The sequence below is a fragment of the Asparagus officinalis genome, chromosome 9 (assembly GCF_001876935.1).
Source record: "Asparagus officinalis chromosome 9, Aspof.V1, whole genome shotgun sequence".
In the NCBI taxonomy this organism is placed as follows: domain Eukaryota; kingdom Viridiplantae; phylum Streptophyta; class Magnoliopsida; order Asparagales; family Asparagaceae; genus Asparagus; species Asparagus officinalis.
The window spans coordinates 8,644,648-8,656,541 of NC_033802.1; the positions used below are offsets into that span (position 1 = coordinate 8,644,648).

The 11,894-nt window shown below is 38.9% G+C and overlaps 2 protein-coding genes across 2 annotated transcripts; both read left to right on the top strand.

Annotated features, from left to right (window-relative positions):
* On the top strand, positions 8,971 to 10,900 carry LOC109823163. Its single transcript, XM_020389449.1, has 4 exons — positions 8,971 to 9,849; positions 9,941 to 10,135; positions 10,241 to 10,380; positions 10,624 to 10,900. The coding sequence occupies exons 1-4, from the start codon at positions 9,373 to 9,375 to the stop codon at positions 10,898 to 10,900; spliced, it is 1,089 nt and encodes a 362-aa protein (XP_020245038.1). The 5' UTR covers positions 8,971 to 9,372.
* Positions 10,435 to 11,685, top strand: LOC109823164. Its single transcript, XM_020389450.1, has 5 exons — positions 10,435 to 10,521; positions 10,624 to 10,931; positions 11,017 to 11,104; positions 11,201 to 11,293; positions 11,377 to 11,685. The coding sequence occupies exons 2-5, from the start codon at positions 10,924 to 10,926 to the stop codon at positions 11,683 to 11,685; spliced, it is 498 nt and encodes a 165-aa protein (XP_020245039.1). The 5' UTR covers positions 10,435 to 10,521; positions 10,624 to 10,923.

Here is an 11,894-nt window from a genome sequence, read left to right on the forward strand (position 1 = left end):
ATACCCTCATTATCTATTTTACATGAATAAAAATACTACTAATAATTATTTTTATCTTAATTTGTAGGTTAAGGAAGAAATAAGGAATAAAAGCCCGAAAGACTCTAACATCCTCATTTTGTAACCTTTTATTGAATCCCAGGGTCAAGCCAAGAAGCTTATAGAAGCCGGAGAAAATAAAAATCCAATATGGAAAGAAATCATATTCAAGATGGTTGGCCGCAAAGAAACAACGATATCTCCCAATCCGGAAGGCGGATTTTAGTATATAATATATAAAAATTGCCTATCTTGACAAGAAGAAGCCATCTGTCAAGTCAGATTTTACAAGTATCGATACTAGTGTCGATACTAGTATCGATACCTGGATTGATAGCGATATTGATACCAGTATCGATACCAAATGTGCAATTACGATTTAAAGGCTGAAATTAATTAACTTGGGAAGCAAGTTTAATCTAATGGTTCTCATTCATTGCTGGAGGCTATAAACATGGGTAGAGAGTGAGGGGTTAGGGTGTGAAATGTTTTGTAAAACCTCTTTTTAGGGAAGAGAGTTACTCTTAATTGAGAAGACATTCCAAATTGTAACTTTTTGTTACAATTAATAAAGAAATATTTTCACCTCTTCATTTTTTTTCTTCTCTTTGTTTGATTATGAAGATGAAGGTGAGATGAAGATCAAGATCAAGATGAAGGTTTGATATGACCTTGAGACTAGAACCCTCTTGGGATGTAAATTTTCTCTTTGTTAATAAATTTATCTTTTACTTTTGTTTCTTTTTTAAATAGCAAAGAGGATATAAACCTCTTGCCTTAGATTTATTTTCATGCGTAATAGACTATATTTACTTTCATGTATTTACTTTCTTGCTTTAAATTCTTACAATTTATTTTATAGTTTAGATTTTATTTTCTTACACTATTCACCTTGAGGCGTGAACTCTCTCGGGATTAGTTTTTATTTTTATTTATTTTTCTTTTCTTTGATTCGCCTTGAGGTTAGAACCCTCTAGGAAATTGCTGTAAAACCCCAAAATTTTTGAAAATACTATGGTAAATAGTAATAAATGAATTATACTATGATAAATATTATTTATGGATGAATGAGTACGTTAGCAATTGATTTGAGATCAATTAAGTGTATATATGACAGTGTACAAGTGTTAAATATGTACAAAACGAATAAAAACATGCACACATGCACAAAACCGAAGGGCTAGAAATAGCCTCAGATCAGTCGACTGATGCTTGCCTATCAGTCGACTGATAGGAGCTAATCACTCGACCGACTGGTGCACAAGCAGTTTTTCCCAGTCTATGTTAGTTTCGGGTTTTATTGTTTTGATTCAGGTTTGCCCATATATATATGAGTATATATACCCGAAAATTTTCTTTTTCTTCATATTTTCACGTGAATAAATAGCCATCATCTCCCCTCAAAACCCTAGATAATATTTTGTGAGTTTTGAAGAGCATTGTGAAACATATACAAAGAAGAGGTTGAGATCGTTGGCGTTTGGCGAGGGAGAACCTATTTTCTTGCACTCTTGGGGATTCCAGCACGTTTTGAGGCGAGTTTTATCTCCTCCAAACCCATCCCCCTGTCTTATTTGATTTTTATTTGGTTTTACTTGGATTTGTTGGATTGTAAAACCTAGTTTAAGTATAAGAATCGCTCTTTTAACTTATAAGATACAAAGATTCGATCTTTTGGATTTAAAAATTTATAAAACGAATTCTCTAATTTGGGTTTGAGATTTAAACTGGATCTAACATGAGATTTCTACTAAGTTAATCATTTTCATGAATGATTTTACAAATAGAAGCATGCTAGGGTTGCTAAATCACCTCAAGTTGACAAATTGTGTTTTAATGCAGTAGAAATAACCCTAAAAAATATTGAATTGAGTTTTATACATGAGTTTTCCTTGAATAAATTTCATTTTTTATGAATTTTTACCAATAGCTGCTAAAACCTGAAAATATCTCTCTGGTCAGTTGACTGGTCTTAGGCATTGGTCGACTGATCAATGTCTGATTGTGTGTGTGCATGATTATGCACGATGTCATCGGTCGACCGAAGAGGTATTTCGGTTGGCTGATTTGGGTTATTTTGAGTATATTGTTTCTTTCTGCTTGCCTTCGACCGTGAACATGGAGTACGAGTCACATGTTAATATACGTGCATCGTATACGAGAGTTCACACATTGGTTTTGAGTACGTACGAGCGTTCGGAGGTATGTAACCCTATACTTTTCATTTGTCATAATAGAGAGTGATGCATCTTGCATTTCATGATTGTTGGATGTTTGAGTGGGATAGTTGGTATATCACAATGAGACTGCGGTAGAGTACACTCAGAGTTATTAGTTGGTATACTGCAATGAGACCGTGGTAGACTACTCTCCATGTGCATCATTATTAAGTGGGTTAGTTAGCACTCCGCAATGAGACCATGGGGGGCTACACTCATGGTGTGTTAGTTGGTATACTGCAATGAGACCGCGATAGACATCTCCCCATATTCATTATTATATTTTTGATAGAGAATTGTTTAGGTTGTATTCATGCTCCCATGTTAGTTACCCGAGAGTAGGGTATAATACTGAGATTGGCATACATGGCATATTCCATGCGAGATGATTTTATCGGATGTTTAATTCTTATGACTGTGCTAACTACCCAAGGGTAGTGTGAGGATTTGACATAACTTGTATTGGTTGAGGTTTGGAGTTGTATTGCTTTTATTTATTGTTTTATTCTTAGGGTTTGGAGTTGGAATTTAGTGATTCACAATTTGAGATATGAGGTATATACATGAGGGTTTTCTTGTTTGGATTATTTTGCTCGACGTACCCATTCTTATGTTATGGATTTCTAAATATCAATTTTCGCTTAGTTCAGGATAGATAACTTTATATCTATATGTACTAATGTATATTTTTTTATATACTCCTAACCCTCTCCCCCTGGGGCGGTGGAGATGATCTCGTTAGCGCTTTGACGCACGTTGTTTCCCCTCTTTTCAGGCAGGGAGTCAGGCGCACGGAGAGTCACAAGTTGGTGGAGTTTCGTCTTAACATCCATCATTGTATATATTAGTAGTTTATTTCATGCTTCACAGTAGTTAGTGTTTATTTTTAGATATTTAGAGTTGTACATTATTTTTGAAAGGTTGTGTGCCTTAGTACTTTATTCAGTTGACTCTATGTATCGAGATATTTTACATTTGATTCAGTTTGTCAGTTGTACTTTATTTTATTCAGTTAGAACATGATTATGATTATTTAGATATATCTTCCTTTATCATGTTCATTGTACTAGTTTCTTTATTCTATATGCTTTGTACCTTCACTTATTTATTGTTGATTCCACTAGAGAGATATTACTGTGATGGTGAAACGTGTTGTTGCATAGTGGTAATGCATGGTAGGTTTGACATTCTTGGGTTCATCGTAGACTGCATCCTTGTATGAAGCCAGGGGCATCACAGTTGGTATCAGAGCTCTAGTTCCAACATCCTTAGGATCATCCTATATCGAGTCGTGGAGCTAGGGTAGAGTTTCCTAGGATCCATGTATAGAGTCCACTAAGAATTCCTACATTAAGTGAGGATGTTATATATATAACTCAAAAATTATGATTTTTTTTATGATAACTATCTTACTTGATTGAAAAATATTTGCATGAAATGATATGTGATATGATTTAGCTATTATTATATGTTATGTTATTTTGCTTGAGGTCTTATTTACTGTGTCTTATAAGCTCTACTCCTGAATTTCAAATGTCGAGAAGAGGACGTGGTCATAGAGGAGCCCGTGCTCAGGGAACTAGGCAAGATGATTTAGTGCCGGAGCCGTATCTGGCTCCACAGTATCTGATCGACCTCATAGCACCGCTTGTAGCCTGGTTAGCGGCGATTAAGGAGCAGATAGTGAATCAGGTTCCATCAGTAACACCACCTCCAGTGGTGCCGCCACCAGCAACTCATGTACCTATTGCAGAGGAGTCGCCAACAGTCACACCACTACTAGCTATTGATAGGGCTGCAGAGTAGGAGGCTTGGCTCTATTTTGTGGAAAGATACGAGAAGATGATGGTACCGGAGTTTCATGGCACATCGGATTCACTTGCGGCGCACAAGTGGAAGGAAGATGTGGGGAACATTTAGGACATGCTTAATGTGGACACCGTACAGAAGCAGAGGCTAGCAACATTCAGCCTTAAGGGCGACGCAGGAGGGTAGTAGCGACTTCAGTTCACTCCAGAGCAGTGTATGACACTCACTTGGGAGGAACTCATCTATTTCTTCGACGAGCAATATATATCGGCAAAGAGTTGGAGTTAGCTCGGTTGGAGTAGTGGTACATGACTGTAGCCAATTATGAGAGCAAGTTTGTGGGTTTGCTCAGGTTCACGGGCATGTGGCAGACTGGGTAGCGTTAGGCTTAGATGTTTTTGATAGGACTTCGTCCGAGTTTATGCCTCTATCTTGTATCCAGACGATTCCATTCAGTACGGGAGGTTGACAATACTACTATAAGCACAGGAGACAGAGACTGCCATGTTTCGGAAAGGCAAGGAAGGGAATGCTAGAATAGGACTATCCGGAGACAAGGGAAAAGGCAAGAGATCATTTTCAGGACCCGGAGGACCCCAGTAGCAAGCAAGGGTTCGCTGCAGCAAGACCCTCATAAAAAGGGACCTCAGCATGATCAGAGAGTACCTCAACAGCAAGATAAATTTCATGGTGCTTGTATAACTACCACATGATCGGTCACAGAGCCGCAAAATGCCGCAATGCACCAGCAGGAGGACAATAGGCAAGACTAAGGGTCAACAGCAACAGAACCATGGATAGGACCGAGGTCAAGGCCAGCAGCTGAGACTTGAGGCACCCAAGTTCCAAGGATTGAGGGGCTAGCAGGACAGGTCCAAGTTATTTAGGAGATTCCTCAGTGATAGATAGTCTCGTATACTACAAAGCTTTTAGCGTAACAGTCCGCAACCTCAGGCAGGGTGTATGCAATAGTACCACACGATCATGGTGCGAGCGGGGCCGTGGTGGAAGGTACATTCCTTGTGAACTCCTTCCCAGCCCGTATTTTCGATTCAAGAGCTTTGCATTCTTTCATCTCCTATGCTTTCATGATTAGACTCCATATTGTAGTACAGCCTTTAGAAATTCCTCTGTCAGTTTCTACTCCTTTAGGAGAGGTGTCCCTCTTAGAGAGTATCTATAGAAGATGCATTATAATCTTAGACGAGTCTGAGTTCGTAGTTGACTTGATTATATTGCGTATGTCTGAGTTTGATGTTATTTTTGGTATGGATTGGCTATTTTTCTACCATATTAGTATCGAATGTTTTGCGAAAACAGTTAGCTTGTGAGCATACGATGGATTTAAGTTGGTTGTAGCCACCTCACGGGGCAACCAGTTTATGAAGTCATTTCTAGCATACGTCGAGGAGGTGATGATGCGGGATTAGGGTGCCAATTTGAGCGAGACATGAGTAGTCTCAGAGTATCAAGATGTCTTTCGGGACATACCTAGATTGCCTCCAGTGAGAGAGGTTGAGTTTTGCATCGAGCTGCAACCGAGCACAACACCAATATCGCGAGCACCTTATCGTATGGCACATGCTGAGATGAGGGAGCTACAGACTCAGTTAGAGGAGCTCATTGCTTAGGATTTCATCCGCCAAGGTCATTCTCCGTGTAGAGCACCAGTCCTCTTCGTGAAGAAGAAGGACGATAGCATACGTTTGTGCGTAGATTATTGTGAGTTAAATAAGGTCACCATCCGAAACATGTATCCACTACCGAGAATTAATGACATATTCGACCAGTTGCAGGGAGCGTAATGTTTCTCGAAGATTGATCTTCATTCTGGCTATCATCACTTGCGGGTTCGGGAGATGGATATTCCCAAGACCGCCTTTTTGACTCGATATAGGTCTTTTGAGTTCCTTATCATACCATTTGGGCTAACCAATGCACCTGCGGTATTCATAGATTTAATGAACCGGGTTTTCATCCATACTTAGGCAAGTCCTTGATCGTTTTCATTGACGACATTCTCATCTATTCGAGATCAAAGGCCGAGCACAAGCAGCATATTCGTCTGGTATTGCAGACTTTACAGGAGCACCAGTTGTATGCTAAGTTCAGCAAGTGTGAATTTTGGCTTTCAAATGTCAGATTTTTGGGCCATGTCATCAGCAAGGAGGGCATTACAGTTGATCCAGCCAAAGTGGAAGCAATTTTTATTGGGAGCCACTGAAGACCGTGACAGAGATTCATAGCTTCTTGGGTCTTACTGGCTATTACAAGAAGTTCATCCAGGACTTTTCCAAGATTGCTACCCTGTTGACACACCTTACGAAGAAGGGTGTATAGTTTGTTTGGGGACTGAAGTACCAGCAAGCCTTTGAGATTTTGAAGACCAAGTTGACTATAGCACCGGTTTTGGTTAACCTGAGTAGTGATAAGACTTTTGTTGTATACACGGATGCATCTTTGTCGGGATTAGGAGGCATTTTGATGCATGCCCAAAGAGTAGTAGCTTACATTTCGCGGCAACTGAGGACTCATGAGTAGAATTATCCCACCCACGACTTGGAGTTGGCAGCGGTAGTCTTTGAACTGAAGACGTGGAGACACTATCTTTATGTGGTCCAGTTCGAGTTATTCACCGACCATCAGAGTCTGAAGTATCTTTTCTCCCAGAAAGAATTCAACTAGAGGCAGTAGCGATGGGTAGAGTTCATCAAGGATTATGAGTTCGCACTTCAGTACCATCCGGTAAAGGCGAACGTTGTGGAAGACACATTGAGTAGGAAGCATCATCACGGGCTTACAGCTTTGAGGTGGTCGTTGTATCGAGATCTTCTCACTCTTAGTCAATTTGACTTTACACCGGAGATCGACAGGAGCAGCGCATCTTTGGGAGCTTTAACCGTACAACGGTCGTGGACTGATAGAGTGATCAGTGCTCAGGCGAAGGACTCTTGGATTCAAACCCGAAAGGGGGAGATCTCCAAAGAGCCCAAGGCTGATTAGACTAACGGATCAGATTGGGGCCTTCGAATGAAAGGTCGACTAGTGGTGCCGGATATTCCGCAGTTGAAGAAGGAATTATTTGATGACGCACATCGCACCCGGTACACAGTGCATCCAGGCACAACCAAAATATACAATGACATGAAGAGATATTTTTGGTGGAGTGGCATGCGTAGGGATATTGCGGAGTATGTAGAGAAATATTTTACCTGTCAGCAAGTGAAGGCAGAACATCAGAGACCCGTAGGAACCCTACAATCTTTACCTATTCCTGAGTGGAAGTGGGCAGATATTTCTATGGACTTTATTGTGGGCTTGCCGAGGTCTAGCAAAGGGAACAATTCGATCTGGTGATTGTTAATCGATTGACGAAGTCAGCGCACTTCCTATCTATCAGGACTATTTAGACGACAGAGAGTTATGCGAGGATTTTCATCCGAGAGATTGTACGATTACATGCGAAGATTTTCATCCGGGAGATCGTCTGAGGTATAGAAATTATGTTTTCGTAATGACGATTGGACTCTTGTTTCAGGCTAATTGACGTACTAGCTTAATTATTGCTAGAGGGCTCCATCTCTCTGCATAAGTACAGTGATCGACGGCATCGATCGCCTGCAGATAAACTAGTATCTTATATTGATATGTCTTATCAAGAGTCTTTAGCCCTCAAGCTCCATTCTCAACTGATGTAAAAGTATGAGAGATCAGAAAATGAATTTCTATTGCAAATCAATCAATTGTGTATCTTTTTTTAATGGGAACTTCTTCCAGGTCCCTAACCAGACTAGTAATTGTTATTAATTAGATGGCGGAAATAGTAAAAATTCGATACAATGAGGAGGTCACGGAGGATTGTTCCTTAGGGTATCATTTGGCAAAGGGTTAAGTGAGGGGTTAAGGAGACTTAACCCCTTCTTAACCTGCCAAACACAACAAATCTATATAAGGGTTAAAGTGAGTTAACCCTCCATAATTTGCCAAACATAAAAAATATAGAAGGATTAAGTTAACCCCTCTAGAGGGGTTAAAATGAGTTAACCCCTCAAAATGAGGGGTTTACTAATACTCCTATTTAGATGGAATAAGAGTTAACCCTTCTAATTATAAAGAAAATAGTCAAAATCATTGTTATTCCCAAACACTAAAACTGATCATAAGGACTAAAATAAAACTTATTTAACGGGTTAATAATTTAGTCCTTCGGATTATCAAATGGGCTAAGTACATTAATCCTTCTCTTTAACCCCTCTTCATTAACCCTTTGCCAAACGGGTAGAGGAATTTAAATATGACAAAAAAAATTGCAGGAAAAAGTGAGACAAGAAACTGATAAAATCAGAAAAGGGACCAAAAAAGGTACAATTGATATTATACATTGCATCGACCTACCAACCTCTTTTTGTTGTGAGGGAGACCCAACCTATCATCAATCAAATCCACCTTGATGGATATTCAACTATGAATTAAAGGTCCCGAGTTTACAAATTATTGTGACATTTGCTGATAATTTATCAGTTACATAATTAGCTCCTCTATAAATATAACAAGGAAAAAGTGAATCTGCGGTGACTCCGTAGGCTGGCTCTGAGGATGCGCGATCTGGGCGGTTTATTATAAACCCAATAAAGAGATCTGAGCCCTTCACTGAAAATCTCTTCCCCCCAAAATCCCTACCCTTCTCTCTTCTTTCCCGCTCGGATCGCGCCATCACCTTCCGCCTCCTCCTCTCCAGCGACCGAAATCGCTGCCGCCCAAGATCGGCCAAGCCCTCGACGTCCCCGTTCAGCGTCGCCGGCGTCCCCTTGCCCTAGCCATCACCTCCCCTCCTCCTCTCCAGCGACCGAAATCGCCGCCGCTGAGCGTCAGTCTTCGAATTCTTCAAAATCAAAGCCTTCCTCTTCTAAATGCAATAATCCTCCAACTTCGTAAGTAATTTGCCATGATATATTTAATTTTTAACTCTTTCTGAATTATAATTTTGTTGTAAGCCATGATGTATAATGTTTGTGTTAATAAACTTGTTAATATGCGTCTTAATTTGCCCAAATATATTTAATTTTTAACTCTTTCTGAATTATAATTTTCTTGTAGGGCTAAGATAACACACTTGAGAATTCCGGCCAATTTGTGTTATTTTCGAGATTTAATTGATAAGCGAATAAAATTAGATGAAAGACACATAAAAGCCCTACAGACGACACCTTTTCACAGCTTTCTCAATATACCCAGGTCCTTGAGCAATGCGCAAATAGCAATTGATTGCTTGATTCAAAATTTTAATCCCGATAAATGCTCATTCATGATTGGGAATAAAAATTGTGTGTTCGGTATAGATGATATTCACCGAATTACCGGATTGCCAAAGGAGGGAATTCCGATAAAAATGAGTGGGGCAGCGGCTAATACAATCTACACCTATTTTGTAAAGAATTATAAGAAAGCCGATGAGGAAAAGAAGGCGGTGATTTCGGGGAAGCGCGATAGAATGGCCGAGATGATTGTAGATATGATTAATGAAGACCCTATAATATGTGTGAAACTTATTGTGGCTTTCATTATCGGCTTCATATTATGCCCGCGGACATGTAAGACATGTCCCTTGTGGGCGTTTAGATATGCGGAGCAGTTATCAACTTTGCATAAATATAATTGGTGCCATGCGGTGTTCACTCTTCTTTGCAAAGAGATGAGTAAATCAAAGAAGTCTCTTAGTATGCGGGAATTAGGTCAGCGCTCAAATGCCGGGTACATGGGTGGTTTTTCCTCCGTTTTACTGGTGAGTTACATGAATATTAATTTGTATATCTTTTCATTTTGATAATGATTATTGTTTATGCACATGCTAATGTGTAGTTTCTTTTTTGTAGGTTTGGTTTTATGAAAAAGTAGGGGAATTAGAGTACACTTCAGATATTGAAAGGTTACCGCCGCTCTTTTGTGTGAAGAGTACTGGAAAGTGGAGGAGGACTACTATGAACAAATTATATAGAGTCCCGAAGTTGGTTACGGATAATGGCCAAGAGAATACTCCTCTTATTCATACGGCATCGCCAATAGTATTTGTACATATCGTTGCTCTAATAGTTCATTATTTTATGTCCCTTTTGTTAGTATCTATGTTTGCAACTATAGTATACGTACTAATACTAGCTTTTTTTGTCAAATAGGAATCAAGGAAAGCTGAATTAATTTTCTTAATTGCGGAGAAGACGTACGAGTTGAATGAGCTCACTACGGAATTACGAGAATTAGAAGAGCGTAGTGCTAGATGCCAAAAAAAACCAAGGAGAAAGAGGATGACGGAAATGTAACTGAAGAAAAAAAATCAAAGAGGATATGGAAGCTAAGGAATATGAGAATTTGAGAATTTGGAAGGAACTGGGGAAGCCGATTTATGTGATGACTTTGTGATGAGCGCAAGAGACATGAGAATTTTAGAAGATGCTCGGTGAGTTTAGTTTTTTAAATTTTCTTGCAATTTTAATTTTTATATTTTCCATATAATTCTTGTGTAACTCTTTGTTAATTATATGCCTTCTCGACTCTATAGAGATGTTTCTCAAAAAGATGAAGGTGGTAATGAGAATAACAGAGAAACGCCATCTATCAAACGGGCTGTCGGAAAGAGGGAGAGGAAGGATGGACCCTCTGTTACTTCACCTTATATGCCTCTAGATCAACCAAAGGAAGGCACAAAGAAGAGACGTGTCATCCAGATATTGGATAGTCCTGAGGGGAAAAAAAGTGCAAAAATCAAGAAGGCTTCATACCTACATCTAGAGACTATCCAGGTAAGGCACTGGCGTTTGATTATGAGAACAAATTAATTGAAGACTTTCTACAATCGAGAATGAACAGGTAACTGTTACTGACTTATTCTAATAATAATATTTGAATTTACTTAATTCTAGTAGCAATTTTCTCACAATGTACTTGCATATAGTGATACGTACATTTGGAAGTGTGCCGAAGCAAGCGTATCTCGCTTAGATGCTTATATACTATTAACGGGAGGTGAACTCAGTGACGATGTAGGTTCTAAACAATTGTGTTATTGATTGTTTGATGTTTTTTTATATAAGATAATTTATATTAACTATTTTATTCATTCATGATAATTTTTGTAGGTGATCGATGCATTTGTTATTCGGCTTTGTAACAAGATTGAAACAACTAATAGTTATGATCGAAAGATACATGTCACAAGACCTTGGCTTGCAGTAAGTATATCCTTGTTTTTTCACTAATTGGTGGATATTATTATTATGTTATCCCACAATGTTGACATTATTGCATCTTTTAGCAAGCATTTCTAGAAGGAAATCTTAAAATGGTGGCAAAACGAATGAATGAAAATGTTTCTCAGCAGAAGTTCTTGGAAGGTGAAAGGATTCTGATCCCGATTGTCAGCTCCGGACATTGGCACCTGGTAGAGTTAGTGAGAGAGGAGACAAAATTCTATCACTACTCCTCAATCAACTCCCCCATTTATACCGCCGATGCTGTGAAATTTATAAATAAGTTTATGAGTTTCATTGAGAGTAATTGGGGATTGGGGAAATTAGAGCATCATGGTCTTGTGTCAGTTGCCGTGCCACAACAAGGACCGTAAGTATTTCATGCATTTCTAATTTAATTGTTCATTTTTTTGTTTCATAGTCATTTTCAATATTGTAATATTTTTCCCTTAAATGTAGAACGTTAGATTGAGGGATCTTTATGATTGAATTCATTAACAGCATTGTCGAAAATCGGTCGATAACAATTTCAAAAGGAGATTGTGCAAAATATAGAGCAAGGTTTTGTGCTGCTCTTTTGTAT

Coding starts and splice junctions, on each gene's coding strand:
- LOC109823163 (XM_020389449.1), top strand. CDS start 9,373: ATGATTGGGAATAAAAATTGTGTGTTCGGTATAGATGATATTCACCGA. Junction 9,850..9,940: donor GTTTTTCCTCCGTTTTACTG/GTGAGTTACATG, acceptor TCTTTTTTGTAG/GTTTGGTTTTATGAAAAAGT. Junction 10,136..10,240: donor CGGCATCGCCAATAGTATTT/GTACATATCGTT, acceptor TTTGTCAAATAG/GAATCAAGGAAAGCTGAATT.
- LOC109823164 (XM_020389450.1), top strand. Junction 11,105..11,200: donor GAGGTGAACTCAGTGACGAT/GTAGGTTCTAAA, acceptor TAATTTTTGTAG/GTGATCGATGCATTTGTTAT. Junction 11,294..11,376: donor TCACAAGACCTTGGCTTGCA/GTAAGTATATCC, acceptor TGCATCTTTTAG/CAAGCATTTCTAGAAGGAAA.